The following is a 19,058-nucleotide window of genomic DNA, read 5'->3' on the forward strand; positions in this document are numbered from 1 at the left end:
TATCATGTTGAGGAAAGTTCCCTCTATGCCTACTTTCTGCAGGATTTTTATCATAAATGGGTGTTGAACTTTGTCGAAAGCTTTCTCTGCATCTACTGAGATGATCATATGGTTTTTCTCCTTCAGTTTGTTAACATGCTGTATCACGTTGAATGATTTTCCTATATTGAAGAATCCTGGCATTCCTGGGATAAACCCCACTTGATCATGGTGTATGATCGTTTTCATGTGCTGTTGGATTCTGTTTGCTAGTATTTTGTTGAGGACTTTTGCATCTATGTTCATCAGTGATATTGGCCTGTAGTTTTCTTTCTTTGTGACATCTTTGTCTGGTTTTGGTATCAGGGTGATGGTGGCCTCGTAGAATGAGTTTGGGGGAGTGTTCCTCCCTCTGCTATATTATGGAAGAGTTTGAGAAGGATAGGTGTTAGCTCTTCTCTAAATGTTTGATAGAATTCGCCTGTGAAGCCATCTGGTCCTGGGCTTTTGTTTGTTGGAAGATTTTTTTAATCACAGTCTCAATTTCAGTGCTTGGAATTGGTCTGTTCATATTTTCTATTTCTTCCTGGTTCAGTCTTGGCAGGTTGTGCGTTTCTAAGAATTTGTCCATTTCTTCCAGGTTGTCCATTTTATTGGCATAGAGTTGCTTGTAGTAATCTCTCATGATCTTTTGTATTTCTGCAGTGTCAGTTGTTACTTCTCCATTTTCATTTCTAATTCTATTGATTTGAGTCTTCTCCCTTTTTTTCTTGATGAGTCTGGCTAATGGTTTATTAATTTTGTTTATCTTCTCAAAGAACCAGCTTTTAGTTTTATTGATCTTTGCTATTGTTTCCTTCATTTCTTTTTTATTTCTAATCTTATCTTTATGATTTCTTTCCTTCTCTGACTTTGGGGGTTTATTGTTCTTCTTTCTCTAATTGCTTTAGGTGCAAGGTTAGGTTGTTTATTTGAGATATTTCCAGTTTCTTAAGGTAGGATTGTATTACTATAGAGTTCCCTCTTAGAACTGCTTTTGCTGCATCCCATAGGTTTTGGATCATCTTGTCTCCATTGTCATTTGTTTCTAGGCATTTTTTTAATTTCCTCTTTGATTTCCTCAGTGATCACTTCGTTATTAAGTTGTATATTGTTTAGCCTCCATGTGTTTGTATTTTTTACAGAGTTTTTCCTGTAATTGATATCTAGTCTCATAGCGTTGTGGTCGGAAAAGATACTTGATACAATTTCAATTTTCTTAAATTTACCAGGGCTTGATTTGTGACCCAAGATATGATCTGTCCTGGAGAATGGTCCATGAGCACTTGAGAAAAATGTGTATTCTGTTGTTTTGGGATGGAATGTCCTATAAATATCAACTAAGTCCCTCTTGTTTAATGTATCATTTAAAGCTTGTGTTTCCTTATTTATTTTCATTTTGGATGATCTGTCCATTGGTGAAAGTGGGGTGTTAAAGTCCCCTACTATGAATGTGTTACTGTCGATTTCCCCTTTTATGGCTGTTAGTATTTGCCTTATGTATTGAGGTGCTCCTGTGTTGGGCTCATAAATATTTACAATTGTTATATCTTCTTCTTGGATCGATCCCTTGATCATTATGTAGTGTCCTTCTTTTTCTCTTGTAATAGTCTTTATTTTAAAGTCTGTTTTGTCTGATATGAGAATTGCTACTCCAGCTTTCTTTTGATTTCAATTTGCATGGAATATGTTTTTCCATCCCCTCACTTTCAGTCTGTATGTGTCCCCAGGTCTGAAGTGGGTCTCTTGTAGACAGCATGTATATAGGTCTTGTTTTTGTATCCATTAAGCCAGTCTGTGTCTTTTGGTGGGAGCATTTAATCCATTTACATTTAAGGTAATTATTGATATGTATGTTCCTATTCCCATTTTCTTAATTGTTTTGTGTTTGTTATCGTAGGTCTTTTCCTTCTCTTGTGTTTCTTGCCTAGAGAAGTTCCTTTATGTTTGTTGTAAAGCTGGTTTTGTGGTGCTGAACTCTCTCAGCTTTTGCTTGTCTTTAAGGTTTTAATTTCTCCATCAAATCTGAATGAGATCCTTGCTGGGTAACCTTGGTCGTAGGTTTTTGTTCTTCATCACTTTAAATATGTCCTGCCACTCCCTTCTGGCTTGCAGAGTTTCTGCTGAAAGATCAGCTGTTAACCTTATGGGGATTCCCTTGTGTGTTATTTGTTGTTTTTCCCTTGCTGCTTTTAATATTTGTTCTTTGTATTTAATTTTTGATAGTTTGATTAATATGTGTCTTGGTACGTTTCTCCTTGGATTTATCCTGTATGGGACTCTCTGTGCTTCCTGGACTTGAGTAACTATTTCCTTTCCCATATTAGGGAAGTTTTCAACTATAATCTCTTCAAATATTTTCTCAGTCCCTTTCTTTTTCTTTTCTTCTTCTGGGACCCCTATAATTCTAATGTTGGTGCGTTTAATGTTGTCCCAGAGGTCTCTGAGACTGTCCTCAGTTCTTTTCATTCTTTTTTCTTTATTCTGCTCTGCAGTAGTTATTTCCACTATATTATCTTCCAGGTCACTTCTCTGTTCTTCTGCCTCAGTTATTCTGCTATTGATCCCATCTAGAGTATTTTTAAATTCATTTATTGTGTTGTTCATTGTTGCTTGCTTCCTCTTTAGTTCTTCTAGGTCCTTGTTAAATGTTTCTTGCATTTTCTTTATTCTATTTCCAAGGTTTGGGATCATTTTTACTATCATTATTCTGAATTCTTTTTCAGGTAGACTGCCTATTTCCTCTTCATTTGTTTGGTCTGGTGGGTTTTTATCTTGTTCCTTCATCTGCTGTGTGTTTTTCTGTCTTCTCATTTTGCTTATCTTACTGCGTTTGCGGGGTCTCCTTTTTGCAGGCTGCAGGCTCGTAGTTCGCATTGTTTTCGGTGTCTGTCCCCAGTGGCTAAAGTTGGTTCAGTGGGTTGTGTAGGCTTCCTGTTGGAGGGGACTAGTGCCTGGGTTCTGGTGGATGAGGCTGGATCTTGTCTTTCTGGTGGGCAGGTCCACGTCTGGTGGTGTGTTTTGGGGTGTCTGTGGACTTACTATGATTTTAGGCAGCCTCTCTGCTAATGGGTGGGGTTGTGTTCCTGTCTTGCTAGTTGTTTGGCATAGAGTGTCCAGCACTGGAGCTTGCTGGTCGTTGAGTGAAGCTGGGTGTTGGTGTTGAGATGGAGATCTCTGGGAGATTTTTGCCGTTTGATATTACGTGGAGCTGGGAGGTCTCTTGTGGACCAGTGTCCTGAAGTTGACTCTCCCACCTCAGAGGCACAGCACTGACTCCTGGCTGCAGCACCAAGAGCCTTTCATCCACACGGCCTGTCTGTTGTGAAGCAGTTGTACCTTTTGACAATGCAAAAGACTTATTTAAGAGTTCCTGCCCTTTGGCACTTATAATAACATCACCTCTGGGAGTTGATTTCTAGTGTACGGACCCTGTTGGCTCCCAAACATCGATTTGTTGCTCCAACTTTCAAGCTCTGGGGAAGCTGGTGCCACTTTGGGGAATTTTGAAGGGAAAGATCCTCAGGACAAGCTGTCCCGGCAGCTGCTAGGGCCTTACCCCCAAATTCCCCAACCAGGGCCGGCTGGCCACAAGTAGCAAGGCTCCTGGCTGGCTGCGCCAACATTTGTTAAGAGTCCAAGCTCATGCTGCTCACCGCACTACAGGACAATAAATCAAGAAATGAGTTGCTGGGGCGAGGAATAGTGACTTTGTTCAGAAATCCAGCAGACCGAGAAGATGGTGGCCTCACGTCCCACAGAACCATCTTGCCTGAGTTAAAAATCAGGCTCCTTTTATCAAGCATGGAATTTTGATTTCATTATTTCATTAAGCAGATAGTCACCAAGCTCCTAATATGTGCAAAGCCTTTTTACTGAGAGCTGGATTGCAACGGAGTAATGAACGAATCCTTCCCTGCAGGAGATCACAACGTATTAGAGAAAGCAAAAGCCCTTCAACAGTATAGGAACACACTGAAGGGGGATGCACAGACTCCCAGAGGAGGAGGAGAAAGACCAAGGAAGTCACCTCTGCCTGATGCCCAACCAAAGCTCCAATTCTCAAGACAGTCTGGAATAATGGGCAGGTCCCAGCTTTGAATGCTGAGAAACCTGGGTTCAGTTTCCCCTTTGGGCACTTAATAGTTGTGCAAGTTTGGCTGAGTCAACATCTCTCTGAACTTCACGTTGTCCTTCTGTAAAAGCAGGGACATACCCATGCTGCAAGGCTCTTGTAAGGATTAAGTGAGCATTCATCCCAGGATCTGGACCAGAGAGTGCGTTCAAAGGATGGTAACTTCCTTGTGTCATTAAACCAACAGTATACCTAGGCGTAGTATCTTTGTAAGGAAGCTGAGGATAACCTGCTCTCGAGTGAGTCACTTCCAATGAGAATCATATTTCTCATGTTTGAAAAGATCTGTTAACCAGTATTGCATTCAGAGCTTCCAAGCTCATAAGAAATCCAAGTAGTAATGAAAATAGCTCCAGCAAGTTGAGATTCCCCCATGTGCCAGGGACTTCACGTACTATAGTGGATGTTGTAATGCTGCTTCCAAATCTCTCATTAGAACAGGGGCACTCATTCCCGCAGCCACCTGGAATGTTGACGGTTGACCACTCTCTCTCAGTCTTCCTTGGAGAAATGCCCTCCATTAAAAGGGACCACTTCATCCAAATTTATGTCCCTTCCCCAGGGATGTCTTATGGTCTATGACTGGCTCTGTGGGGATACGAAGACCTGACACCCTTATCTTGATTTGGAACAACTCAGAAGGACCATCTTAGTTCCAGGGCTTCCCGTGGGATCATCTGAGGGCTTTGCTACAACGGCATGGCGATCTACCTTCTCCCTCTGCCCAACCCCTCTTTGCTCATGCCCTCACAAGAGAACACCCCAAAAAACCTCCTGCATGTCAGTCTCTGCCATTAAGAGTGATTTCTGGTGAACCTGACCTAAGACAAATGCATTGTCTCATTAAATCCTTATCTTTTTTTAACCCTGTGAAGGGGAAATCAGTATTCACAGCTTTCACAGGATATAACTGAGGATTTGTTTTCTTGTCCAAGTTTACAGAGCTGGTGGGTAGCGGAGTGAAGATCTGAATACATATCTTGCTGACTCTATTCTCTTTATCCCTGTGCTGTGTAGCTTTCCTAAAGTAGTGGGATTAGCCAAACTCAGCCCTGGGACATAATTCAATATCCATCCCTCAGTCTTTAGTGAGAATAAATACAAGAATTATCCACTTAAACAGCATGACTGTGCTTTTTAAAAGAAAAATCTGTAGTTGATACTGACGTTTAGTGCCTTGCACAAGGACCCATGTGACATGTTTCTGCTCGGGCTTAGTTCCAGAGGGGAAAATATGGCTTTGGAGATCGATTTGCATATCTCCCCTTGCCAGAAATTTAAAATATGGAATCCAACAGACTTCTTCTTTTTTTGCTTTAGCTGCCAAGGATTTTAAGGCCAACTTCAAATGTGGTCATTTCCTTTTCTCCCAGCCAGATGCTATCTACTCCCAATGCTTTTCACATAGAGTCCTCTTTCATCCTCACCAAAACCATATCGTCCACTGTGCTTTTATTTAGGAACTCATTCTATACAATGATATAAATCATAACATGTGTATGACTTAGAGAAGATAACATTGCCTGCCATGCCCATATCCTTTCCAGGGAATCTTAGATCCTCAGGGCAGCCAGGTAGGGTTTGATGTGGCCCTACGTCTCTGACCATTGCCCATTGGACCACAGCTGGGTACCAGAGGCAAGACGAACCCGACCATTGGTTAGCCAGCAGGGTCTGATGGGACCTGACAAAGAGGTTGCTGCCAAACCCACAGGATGTCTATTAATTGAGTCCCTCTTTGGAAAATTTAAATTGCCTACATGGAAAGATTTTGTTGCTTGGTAGTGAGGTAGAGAGAAGCAGATGTAGGGAGAGAAGCCAAGTCATGCTAATTTTGAAACAATTTAAGATCTCCTTCTGCTGAGGTCTCTAGATCTGCCATAAATCTAGAACCACTCTCCAGGTCCAGCTTTGAGGAACCTGGTCCTATTTGAACTCTTTTTTTCCCCCATTTCCCTCTGTGAAATTCTACCTTCACTATATTGCTACATATATACACTCAGCATTTACACCCAATATGCAGCCACCCTGAATGGGCTTCTGCTCCTTGACCCCAAAGAATATATGTAATATATGTATGTGTATATATGTATGTAACCCATATATGGCTGTGTAAGTGTGTATGTGTGTGTGTGGAGGGGGTGGTCTTTTGTTTGGCCTACACAAGCTTTCAAGAACAAATTTAAACCATCATTTCCAAATTGGTTGATTACAATAAAAATGTAAATTTTCAGCCTCTCCTGATGAAAACCTGAAGTCCTTGCACCACTTACCTTTAGACCCATTTGACAAGAGCTGGCTAGAGCTGAGTTGCACCTGCTTCATTTTCATAGAGCCTTTAGTACCCAGTTCACCCCAAACTCCATCTTTCCTTATTATATCCCAACATTAAGGCATCTTCCATTGCATAAGTGCTGCTTTTCTTTTAAAGGTGCTACAGATTTCTTTGAATCCATCTCTCTCTCTCTCTTTCTTTCTCTATCTCTCATACAATAAAACAAAACAAAACAAAACGCAACCAAGGCCAGGGGGCCAGCATGCTATTTCCCTTATACTCAGCCAGTGCTTCCGAGGGATATAATCTGCCTCCCCCCGTGGGGTATTAGTGAGTGACCCCTGTTCCAAGGGGGATGCCTGGGTGACAGAAACAAAAGCTTTTTTTATATTTTAAATTTGAATGTTTAATCATTCTTTACTAGGACAAGTGAGGCACTGGCTAAGCGCTTTATCTACATTGATTTATTTCATTTTCACAACAATGAGGTGGGTTCCGTTACTATTCCTGTTTACAGATGATGTAGCCAAGGCCCAGAGGCATTGAGTGACTTGTCCAAAGTCCATGGCCGGTAAAGGTGGATCCAGGATTTGAACCCAAGTCTCTCTCAGTCCTAAGGGCCTGGCCCTTAGGCACTAGGCTGAACTGCCTCTCACGTCTGACTTGTCTGTCTCCACTGGCTGCTGACACCATGACTGGCACATTGTAAATGCTCTGCGAATGTGTGTAGCTAAGCGAGAACAGAGGACCTGGGGTCGCGGGGCGGATGGCTTGTGTGCACCTGTCTCTGTTCCTGCCCTGCAGCATCAGTGGCAAGACACCTGTACCCTAAAATCGTGGAGAAAGTAGCTCTCTCTCTGTTTCCCCACAGGGAGCAGCTTTGTGGTGAGTGAAGGGAGCTACCTGGACATCTCCGACTGGTTAAACCCGGCCAAGCTGTCCCTGTATTACCAGATCAACGCCACCTCCCCATGGGTGAGGGACCTCTGCGGACAGAGGACCACAGATGCCTGTGAGCAGCTCTGCGACCCAGAAACTGGTGAGCCATGAGCAGGGATGGGGATAGAGGGAGGGAGGGTGTCGGCTGGAAGATGGTCTGCACTCCTTCTGCCTGAAGAATCATGGCTTCTGAGTGATTGACAAGGGGCTTTATGTAAAGGTCCATCAATCCCACTGGGGGTTAAACTATGTGCTGCCATTGCTGGACAACAAAGCAAATACTTATAAAACCACAGCATCTCAGAAAGGACCACAGAGAACATCTAGTCCAATTTCAGCAAAGCAAAGTGTCTGAATGTCACCAGACATCCCTGAGCTCAGATCCTGTCTATCAGTACCTTTCACTATCTGGGTATTCTTTATCATTTTTTTTCATCTTTATTGAAATATAATTGACATATAACATTGTATAAGTTTAAGGTGTACAATGTGATGATTTAATACACATATAAATGATTATAGCAATAAGGTTCATTAACACTTCCATCACCTTACTTTTTTTGTGTATGTGGTGATAGCATTTAAGATCTACTCTCTTAGGAGTTTTCCACATGTAATACCATATGGTTAACTGTTCACCATTCTGTACATTAGATCCCCAGAACTTTTTCACCTTAAATGGGGAGATGTTGGCTGTAGGGTACAAACTAGCTGGGCATTCCTTAGCAAGATACTTTCCCTCTCTGAGTACTAGAGAAGGAAAGTAGCATCTAACTCACAAGCCTGTTGTTAGGATTAAATGAGATAATGTATGGAAATCTCCTAGTATACTCATTTATTCATTCATTTGGTAGATATTTATTGAGTAGCCGGGCACTTTTCTAGGCATTGGTGACATAGCAGTGAACAAAAAAGGCAAAATCTCTGTCCTAATTAAGTTCATATTCTACAGAGACATTATATTTACACTGCCTGAGAAGATAGCCACTAGCCACCTGTGGCTGTTTAAATTTAAGTTAATTAAAATGAAATAAAAGTAAACATTTCCTCAGCCACGTTAGCCACATTTCAAGTGCTCCATAGCTAATGTGTCCAGTGGTTACCTCTTGGAGGACTCGGGACATTACCATCATTGCAGAAAGTTCTGTGGGACAGTGCTGCAATAGACAAACAGGTAAATGTGGATATACTGTGTCAGGGGATGATAAATGCTGGGGGGAGAGCACGAAGCATAAGGGATGCTGAGCTGGGAGTAGGGGTGGAGTTGTTATTACAGAAAGAGTGGTCAGGGAAGTCTTCTCCAAGGTGGTAACATTTGAGCCGGCGCTTTAAGATGGAGACGGTGGAAGCCATGCTAACATCTGGGGGGAAAGCATTCTAGGCAGAGGGAATAGCAAGGGACAGCCTCTGCAGCAGGAGCACAGGAAGGTCCCATTGATTCAGCACTAGCAGGAAGACCAGTGTGGTTGGAGGGGAGAGAGAGAGAAGTTAGGGTGCAAACTTGAAAAGAAGCTTGGGAAGGGGGTGGTGATGGGGGGAGGTTGGAAGGCCTTATATAGGAAAAGGACTTTGGATGTTACTCTGAATGAGATGAGAAGTCATTGGAGGATTCTGAGCAAAGGAGCAACATGATCTGACCTACATTTTAACAGGACTACTCTGACTGTTGTGTGACAAATCAACTTAGAGGGCGTTCAAGGGCACTGTTTTTCCAATGTAGACAGGAGTTGGTAGTGGCTGGGAACACAGGGATTAGGGGAGAAGATGGTGATAAATGATCAAATTCTGGATATATTTAGAGTGTAGACTTGACAGAACTTGTTATTGGATATGGAAGATGAGAAATAAAGAGGAGTCAAAGATGATTCCAAATCATTCAGTCTGAACAGTGACATGACGGACTTATCATTTGTTGAGTCAGAAGCTGCTGTAGGTGGGTCAGGGCTGAGGTGAAGGGGATGGAGACTGCCATTTTGGGTATTAGTTCAAGATGACTCCTAAACATCAGGTAGAGATGAGAAATAGGCATTTGAATCCAAAAGTCTTATTCAAAGAAGAGGTCTTCGCAGGAGATAGAAATTTGTGAGTCAACAACATACGGACACTGTTAACCCCAAAGACACCATCTGATCTACAGTTATTGCTTAGTAAATGGACAGCATCTTACTCATAGTTGCTGCCCAATAGCTACTAATGTCCACAAACAGGGAAATAGGAGTTAGAGAGGAGAAAAGCTTACTGAGATCACAAAGCAAGTTAGAAATGAAGCTGGCATTAGAACCCCAGTTCCCCTTCTCCCCGTCCTGTGCTCTTCCTTACAACTCATACTGGTATATTTTTTTCTGCAATTTCACCTGCCTCTCCATTGACAAGATTCTGGCCATCTTGCCTGAAAATCTCACTGTACTGATGCTGTGAGGAAGGCTCTGTAGAGCTGAGGAGACTCAGTGGCCCAGGCCAAGAGTTTGCTTTCTCTACCCAAATTCTCTTCCGCTTCTCCATGGGGCAAGCAATTCGGGAGTAAGGAGAGGGATTCTCCAGGCTAACCCCTGTGTCTCTGCAGAATCAGGCAGGGACTAGGCTTTCTAACCATCATTCCCTCCTTATCCTTTAGTTGGGAGCCTATATTCAGACACATTTTTCCAGCCTTTACATAGGCCTACTGGGGAAGCTATTCAGAAGATGTGATGAAACTCTAGTGTACCATTGGACCAGACAGCTGAATCTTCTTTCTCTTAATTAAAACATTTAGACTTTAAGGCACTGACACCCTAAGCAGTATCCCCTTACCCCCAACACACACACACACGCGCACGCAATCAGCCCCTTAGAGTTGAAGATGTTGCTGGAATCCACTGGGTTGACCTTCTCAACTTTATCACTGATGATACTGATACCCAGAGAAGAAAGATAAAAGGAACAAAGTCACACACACAGGTGGCAGAGCCAGGATTCAAACCTAGGATCCTGTGCTCCTAACCAATGCTTCTCAAGCCCTCAGTAGGTCTACAGTGAGGCCTGAGAGTCTACTTCCCTAAAAGGCCGTCAGCTCTTGCTGATATTTCTGACCCAGGTACTACCCTTGGTACAGCAAGGCTCTAAACTCTTCTTCCCAAATAGTCCTCTCATGTTCTAAACAAACAGCGAGAGGCCCAGTCGCCGTATTTGTTAATTCATTATTTATCTTGACAAAATCATGCTTACTTTTATCACTTTATCTCCTGCCTCTATTTGTCACATACCGTGAGCTCTAGGTCCACTGATACCCGCACTTCCCTGAAGGCACCATGCCTTTTCATGCCTGCATCCCTTTCATGGGCTGTTTTCCTCCCCCTTGAAATGTCTTTCTCCTCCTTTTACTTGGAGACCAGGGGCTCTTTTTGTTGTTGTTGTTTTGTTTTTGTTTGTTTGTTTGTTTGTTTGTTTGCGGTACACGGGCCTCTCACTGCTGTGGCCTCTCCCGTTGCGGAGCACAGGCTCCAGACGCGCAGGCTCAGCAGCCATGGCTCACGGGCCCAGCCGCTCCACGGCATGTGGGATCCTCCCGGACCGGGGCACGAACCCGTGTCCCCTGCATCGGCAGGCGGACTCTCAACCACCGCGCCACCAGGGAAGCCCCAGGGGCTCTTTTTATTTCCATTTAATGAAGCCCAAACATCCTTCCTCTCAGAGGCATTCATGACTCGCCACCCCCAGCCCTGACCAAATTCAGGGGTCCTCCTCTCTGCTCTCATAGCCTGCGTGCCTCCCTGTGTTATAGTCCTCGCCCCTGGGTGGTCATTGTTCTTTCCTCGTCTGGATCTACCACCAGACTGTAAGCTTTGCTAGGGGCTGGAGACGGGGATTCAAAGCATGTGTTTTGCTCATCTGTGTGTCTTTAAAACTTATCATTATACTGACATATAATCCATTCACAAAAAAAAAAAAAAAATGAAAGGGGGAAGGAGGGGGGAAGGAGTGAGGAAGGAAGGAAATTTCCCTTCCCATGCTCCTTGAAAAATTTGTATTCACCAATTTTCAGCTTCTTCCTCCATACCCACTTACATATAAACTCAGATTAAATATTTTCCAGCACTAGAGAAATTGGGTCACCAAGAGCTGTCCAGTAGCCACACCAGCTAGAGGGTCTCACCCTCCCATTCAGCTACATACATTCCCAAGAACATTCCCTTTGCATTCTCCTCTCTGCTCACATTCACAATCCTCCCACCCGCCAAACACCCTATGCAGAGTTTTACCTTCTGACTAGAGTTCAGGCTCTTCCCTCTACCTGAAATTTCTTCTATCCTTTAATTATCTACTTTCCAAAATTCTATTTACTTAATTACCTCTCATTTCCTCTCTGTAGAATGGATGACTTCTACAGTATCACCAGAGTTTTCTGTTGACTAGAAATTTGATTAAAACGTGAGTTATTATTTGGAAACTGCAACGCTAAAATGTAAGCTCCTTCCAGCTTACTGCTGTATCTTATTTATCCTTCAGCAGAGCACCTTGCTCTTACAAATCACAAGACATAAATGGATGGGGTGATCTACAGATAAGGAGTGGAAATAGGAACATAAGTTCCCTGAATATATTTTCATGGAGCTTGACTCAAACCCACTATGTAAAATTTATTTCAGTTTGTTAAATCCGTTCAAGCAATATTTTCTTAATTCCACAGATGCATTAAGTCTTGTGTGTCAAGTGCTATGAGAAATCACAGACAAACTGGACAATGTTCCTGCCTTCATGGATTTCACATTTTTGCAGGGATAAAAATAATACGCTCCTCTACAGCTATTATAAAAGACACAATGTAGAATAAATCAAGAACAGGCATTTATAGAGTACCTCATGCCTGGAGAAAAGGGAGAAATGTATTCTGGATGGGAATTTCAGGAGATCCATCATGGAAAAGATGACCTTTTAGCTGAGCCTTGTAGAATCAGTAGGGAGTATGAATAAAAGGTGCTTGAGCAGAGGAATCTTGATGATGGAGAAAGAGAGGAAGTAAGTCTAGAGTGATTCCCAGAACCAGAGAGCAGCATAGCTGGGCTGGCCTCTGGAGAATGTGCTGCACATGAGGTAGAGGAAGAGAACCAGGGGAGTGGAAGGAGATAAGGTTGGAAAGGTGGGGTGAAGAGAGCTCACAGAAAGATGAGGATCTGAAGATTCTGAGAACCACCAGGGATTTTAGTAAGGCTACATCGGCCACTGAAAAAGGGAAACTTGCCTTCTATCTATCCAGTTGTTTTAGGGAACATCTAACTGCCCAAGGGAATAGCTGGGTGTTCTCTCCTCAACCTTCCACCAAGAATTAGAATTTGGGGAAGTCATGGAAAAACTAAACCCCCAAGACCTGTACATATTCAGATCTTAGAGCTGACAGAAGTGGCTTAGCTTCCATTAAATGAGCCCTTCCTTCTGTTGGGGGGATCTATAGGGCTGAACCAAGTCATGGAGTCCAAGTACGGATCATCATGCCTTCATGCTGTATTGGATGTGTCAGCAAGAAGGATCATTCTTCCCAGCTGACCAGAAAGGAGAAGGAAATTGGGGAGATAGTGTTGCTGAAGAATGTATCATTGCCGTGATGAGTGAAGGAGGCTGGTCAAGTTTTCCTGCCTCTGTGCCATAGCCCAGCTCAGGTGTGTTTGTCCAGGGATTTCAATAATTAGTACCACCTGCAGGGCCGATTATGGAATTGATTCCAGAATGTGCTGGAGCTGGCTTGTATGGAGTTAAAATCTGAGTTTATATATAGGCGGATATAGAGGAAGAAACTGAAAGTTGGTGAATTCGATTTTTTCAAGGAGCCTAGGGAGGGAAATTTCCTTCCTTTCTCTCTCCCTCTCTTCCTCTCTCCCTCCCTCCCTCCCTCCCTTTCTTCCTCCTTTCATTATTTTCTGTGAACTCATGAGAGTCGAGTGTTACCATCTCATCCCAGCTCTTTGTTCAGTTCCGTCATGCAGGTAGCTTGGAAATGGCTGTGATGAGAGTATTTATACCCAACAAAATTGGTAAATGTTACAAATCATGGCTTATTTTCTTTGGAAAGCCAATCATTAAACATTTGCCATCGTAACAGTGGATGGGATGAGAACAAACTAATCAAGGACCAAGGCGAAGAGTCTCAGTGATGGCTCAGAGAAGGCTTGAAAATGTTGCCGGAGGGTGGCATTATGCTCCCTTCCAGAATAAACTACCGTTACTCTGCAGCTCTCTGAAGACAGGAAGTGAACATTCAAGGACTACGTGCTATGGTGCGATCAAATGCAGCACCACACAGTCCAAATGATCAGGCCTTGACCTTAAGAATGGGGAGAGTGACATGGGTAAAGGGGATCAACTCTATGGTGATGGGTGGAAACTAAATTTTTGGTGGTGAGCATGTTGTAGCATGTACAGAAATAGAAATACAATGTACACATGAAATGTATAGTGTTACAAACCAGTTACCTCAGTAAAAGTAATTTAAAAAATGTCATCATGGGTGAATCTTAGTGTGAAACAGCTTTGTTAAATCTCAGCAAATGGGTGGGGTATCATGTTAACATTCTGTGTACAAAACCATTGACAGTATGGCCCCAACCACATGAGGCAGGTAGCTGCAGAACACTAACTCATTTAGTCACTAATTCTTTCACCTATTCGTTTATTCATTCAAGCCTTTAGTGAACCAGAGTAGAATTGGAATATCCTTTGGAATCCTACAGAACTGGGTTCAAATGCTTGCCTTTCTGTTTACTGACTTTGGCAGGTCATTTAACATATCCAAGCCTCAGTTTTACATATACAAAAAGAGGCAAATAATTCCCATTTTGCACAGTTGTTGTGAGAAGAAGATGAAAAATCACATTTAAAATGCACTTGGTACGGTACCTAATTTATGGTGGGCACTCAAAACATAGTGTCTACTGCTATATTTTATAATCAGTTATTTAGTCCATAGTGTCTTCACTTCATTAATTTAATAAACATTTCAATTAATTTAATAACTATTTTATGAAATACCTTTAGTTCAGCAATGCACAACTGTGTTAGATTATGTGAGAAGAAAGTAAGATACAGCCTCTGGCCTCTAAGACCCGACCACCTAATGAAGAAACTTGCAGTAACCTGGATGTTTCCATCTGCTGGCTTTTCATTTAGTCCTTGTGTGACTTTTAAATGTGTGCAATGAAAAAAGTCATAGGCTCTCAATCCTAGTGCCAGCTTTGCCACAGATTTGTCATTTGACCTTGGGTATGTCACGTATTGTGAACTTCATATTCCTTCTTTTCAACAAGGAGATCAGTGGAAACGTAATTTTAATGCTAGAAAGGTCCCTAGCAATCATCTAGTCTGATGTATTGAGGGTCACGGAGGCTAAGCAAGTTGCCTGGTGTCACTCAGTCAATTAGTGGCAAGATACAAATTCCAACCCAGAATAATTCCTAAGATATTTTCCAGCTTAAAATTCATGTTTCTATGACCTTTTAAGCACTAATAACTTAGAACATAAGTATGATTAAAACAATTTGTAAATGGCATTCAAAGCAGATTGACTTTTCTTTTCAAATTGATACAGATGTCAGTCATATTTGCCGTCATACGCAGTTTATTTTCATGTCTTCAGCAGCCACTTTTCATTGCAATTGGATATGAAATGAGAATACAATGTGTGTAGTTATGTCCTATGTATGTCTCATAATGTACTAAATGTTTCCAGTTGTTTATAGATTGTTTCTGTTATTTGCTGATCCCTGTATTATTAACGTTTAAAGGGACACAAGGACTTCATGAAGTTGTAAAGACCAAGAATGCACAGAGAATAAGAATGTCTCTGCCTTGAAGGGGATTGTAGCATGGGGGGTTTCTAGGTAATGTAGTAGATAACATGGGGTTTACGTTGGGTGGTGCTTAGTGAGATGTGCAGTTAAATAAGTTGAGATCTATCCAAAAAGAGCCAACTTTCTGGCAGACCAGAGAGGAGAAATTTATATATGAGAACATAAGTTTTATAAAGAGTTGACCTTTGCTCATCTCGGTTATTGCTGCGTATCAGGTACTGAAACAGTTCCTGCATCAATACATCTTTTCTTGAATGAATAAATGAGTGAGTGAATGAATGAGTGAATGAATGAATGCATGAGAAGCAAGTTTCAGTTGCTGAAAGGTCAAGAGTTGGTTAGTGGGTTGGGTGTAGGGTTCTGGTGTCAAGACCAAGAGTAGCCCTAAGGGTGCTGACAGTGACATTTTGGCTAAGTGTGTTTTTGCTGAAGATTTTTTATCTGGGACAATTAATTCTCTGCTGAAAGTCACCTTCTCCCTTGATTCTTGACCTCAGAGTAAGCTCTGTCCTTTATCTGGTTAGGATCAGTCCATGTCCAACTATGCTGTTACCCCAGTGGACCTCAACTGGGGAAATCAGTCCTTCATAAAGTGAGCCACCGCTCCTCAGAATCCGTAATGCTGTCCACCTCACCATTCCTTGGTCCCGAACTTTACTGGGAGATGTATTAAACAAAACTCATCTAAACTGACTGTAAATTAATGAACCCAATGCCTTATTTTTCAGACATACAAGATAATGTAAACAAACTATCCAACACCATTTCCAGCAAGACGTTCAAACAACAACAGACCAAGATTTTTCTGCTTAAATTCCGTGAAATGAATGTTAATCATAAAAGCACATTTATCACATCAGACTGCTCCATTTGATGCCTTCATTATTTATTTATAGCAGATGAGGGTGTTAGACAGTGACCAAATATAGCTTATAGTTGAAAGAAGGACGGTAGAATTGGGGTGAGATATCAAGAGGTACATGAATACAGGAACAGCATCTACTGTTTATTCTGTACTTGTTGTGTACCAGGTATCATGCTGAGACTGATTTAGTAACTCTCTTGGTCTTCATGACAACACATCTAGGTGGTTATTATTGCTTCCGTTTTCCATACTAGAAGCTGTGTCTTAAAGTAACTGATTGACGTTCTCAGGGTCATATACTTACTAAGTGTCTCAGCTGGGATTTGGACCCAGACTGAGTGAGGAGCCTACTGTATGGAGAGTGAGTGTGTGAGCGGGTCTGCTTAGCCCGGAGCAGAGAGAGACATTCTGGCAGTCGCCCTGTGATAGGTGTTTGCTGAGAATTCTCAGAGGCAGGCATAAATCCTTTGGACAAAGAATTTGCAGAATAAGTTGACCTGGAAAAAAATAAAAGGACCCGTTTAGGTTGGGGGTGAGGGAAACATGCAGAACCAGAGAGGTGAAACTGGGACAGCACTTATGAGTTGTAGGGAAACCATTTTTTATCTCTGTTTGGGAGTCTGGCTTTATCTGGTTTAAATGTGTTGTAAAATGTTATGTTGTGGAAGAGGGTTGAGGTCCTTGGAAAAGAACAATCTGTGTCAAAGATGAGGTCATAAAATTTCAGAGAGCCCATGACAGCAAGCCACAGGACTGCCTGCTCAAGCGCTGGGAAGGATGGGAAGGTTAGAATGGGCTGCAAAAGAGACTTTGAAAACATTTTCTTATTGGGAACATGCCAGTCCCACTGGAAGTTCAAGGCAGCCTTTACTTCTGAACTTGAAAGAAAGAGGTTGTGAGAACCTCATATTGTAAAGTTGCCTGGAGGAAGATAACCTGAGATGCGTCTCTGGTAATTATCTCCAGGAGAATTGTACCAATGAGGAAGAGGGTCTCAGCTTCTAAAAGTAGATTTTATCATCCAGAAAATAATCTACGGTCATTTAAATTAGAGTCTGTGTTTAATTTTAGCCAACAAATGTATTACAAAAATATATTTGCCCCCCCAAAAATGTTCTGTGTCCTACTATTAAAAAAAATAGATTCAGGAAGCTTCTAAATATATTTGTAATATCTTATGACCAATGGATTATAAATAAACAAAAGTATGGGCAAAAGTATAGATTGGAGATGGGAGTGTTATTAGGATACAAAAGCCATGTTGTGAAGTGTCCACACTTGTCAAGGGTGAGGCATTTCCAGTAGCCAGTGTGATAGGTCTTTGCATGTGTGTTCACTCTGCAGGCTGCAGTCTGCCCTCTACCCACCCCCACTTCGTATAAGCCACTTTCTTCATGCATCCTTGTCCTTCTTGTTTCAGTTTAAATGTCACTTCCTCAAGGACGTTTTTGCTGACCTTCTAGACTCAGTTATTCCTCCATGTGTTTGTTTTTTTTTTTTTTTTTGCGGTACGTGGGCCTCTCACTGCTGTGGCCTCTCCCGTTGTGGAGCACAGGCTCCGGACGCACAGGCTCAGCAGCCATGGCTCACAGGCCCAGCCGCTCCACGGCATGTGGGATCTCGCTGGACAGCGGTACGAACCCGCATCCCCTGCATCGGCAGGCGGACTCCCAACCACTGTGCCACCAGGGAAGCCCCGTCCTCCATGTTTTAAGCTCCATTTGTGCGCTCTACTTTTGTCTTTATAGTAAATACAATGATAGTAATAATAATAATGCACATTATATAGCACAAACTCTGTGTCAGCCCTCTTCTAAGCAAGTCACGTGTATTATCTCATTTAATCCTCTCAATAACCCTGTGAGGTAGATAGAGTCATATTTTAACTAAACCAAGACACAAACAGATGTATGTACCAATAGCTTACACACTGTTAAGGAAAAATTGCTGCCACTAATAACCATAAGTTGCTAATAATTACCACATAAGTCCTCATTTTCAGGGATATTGAAATGTGGAAAGTTGTGTGTCTTAGAATTAGTGGAATGCCCTATTACTATCACCATTTTACATGTGAGGAATCTAAATTATGTAAGTGAATGGATTTTCCCAAAGTCACACGTCTAAGAAGTGGTAGAGTTTAGACTGGAATTTCAGAAGTCTGGCTTCAGAGTTTATCCTCTTAACCGCTAGCCTACGCTACAATGTATAATTAATATACATTTATTTGTGTGGTTCTGTATTCAATTCCTTGTTATCTAAGAGACTGTACGCCATAAAAAGACAAGGATTTTGTCTATATTATTCCCTGCTTTATCCCATTGTACTGATGTTTAATGATGAATAATGGAATGAGTGGATGAAAGAAGAAACACTGGATTTGGAGATAAATTCCATGGGCTTCTCCTAGATCTGCAGTTTTTACTCAAGATGTAACTTTTGACATGCCACTCTGTCTCTGGGCCTCAGTTTCCCTATTTAATATAAGAGGAGCTTACATTAGATTTCTCTAAGTGCTCTCCAGCTCTGAAATTCTGTGTACTGAAAATCTGCACTGAAAGCCAGTGCTGTGTCCAACTCTGGCTCTGGAGGATGTAGAAATAGGATCACTCGTGCTTCCTGATTTCTTGAAGGAATGTACAAACAGGAAACTGGGACCACCACACATTTCAACTCTTAATAAACATCTTGTAATGGTCAAGAACTTGAGCTCTGGGTTCCAGTACACTGGGATTCAAATTCCAGCCCCTTCATTTTGGACCTGCACAACTTTGGACACGTTCCCAACCCTTTCTTAACCTCTGTTTTTCTCAGTGGTAAATGGTGGTAGATGATGCCAACGTAACAATCCTCAGAGAATGATTACGTGGATTGAACTAGGTGAAGCATATTAAGCACTTAGCATAATACCTGGTACACAACACTTAACAAATGTTAGCTATTATTAGAGCTGTGCTCAAAACGTGAATTGAATAAAATGAGTATTGTAGGACTGTTTAAAAAAAAGGC

The 19,058-nt window shown here is 42.0% G+C and overlaps 1 protein-coding gene across 7 annotated transcripts in view; it reads left to right on the forward strand.

The window, feature by feature from the left end:
* ASTN2 (astrotactin 2) overlaps positions 1-19,058 on the forward strand; it is a 925,730-nt gene that overhangs the window by 423,015 nt on the left and 483,657 nt on the right. For all 7 annotated transcript variants that reach the window (XM_060154506.1, XM_060154516.1, XM_060154507.1 and 4 more), the window contains one exon: positions 7,300-7,467. In XM_060154506.1, the coding sequence (XP_060010489.1) occupies positions 7,300-7,467 (168 nt within the window). The remainder of the gene's footprint in view (positions 1-7,299; positions 7,468-19,058) is intronic.

Source organism: Lagenorhynchus albirostris, chromosome 7, assembly GCF_949774975.1.
Source record: "Lagenorhynchus albirostris chromosome 7, mLagAlb1.1, whole genome shotgun sequence".
In the NCBI taxonomy this organism is placed as follows: Eukaryota; Metazoa; Chordata; class Mammalia; order Artiodactyla; family Delphinidae; genus Lagenorhynchus; species Lagenorhynchus albirostris.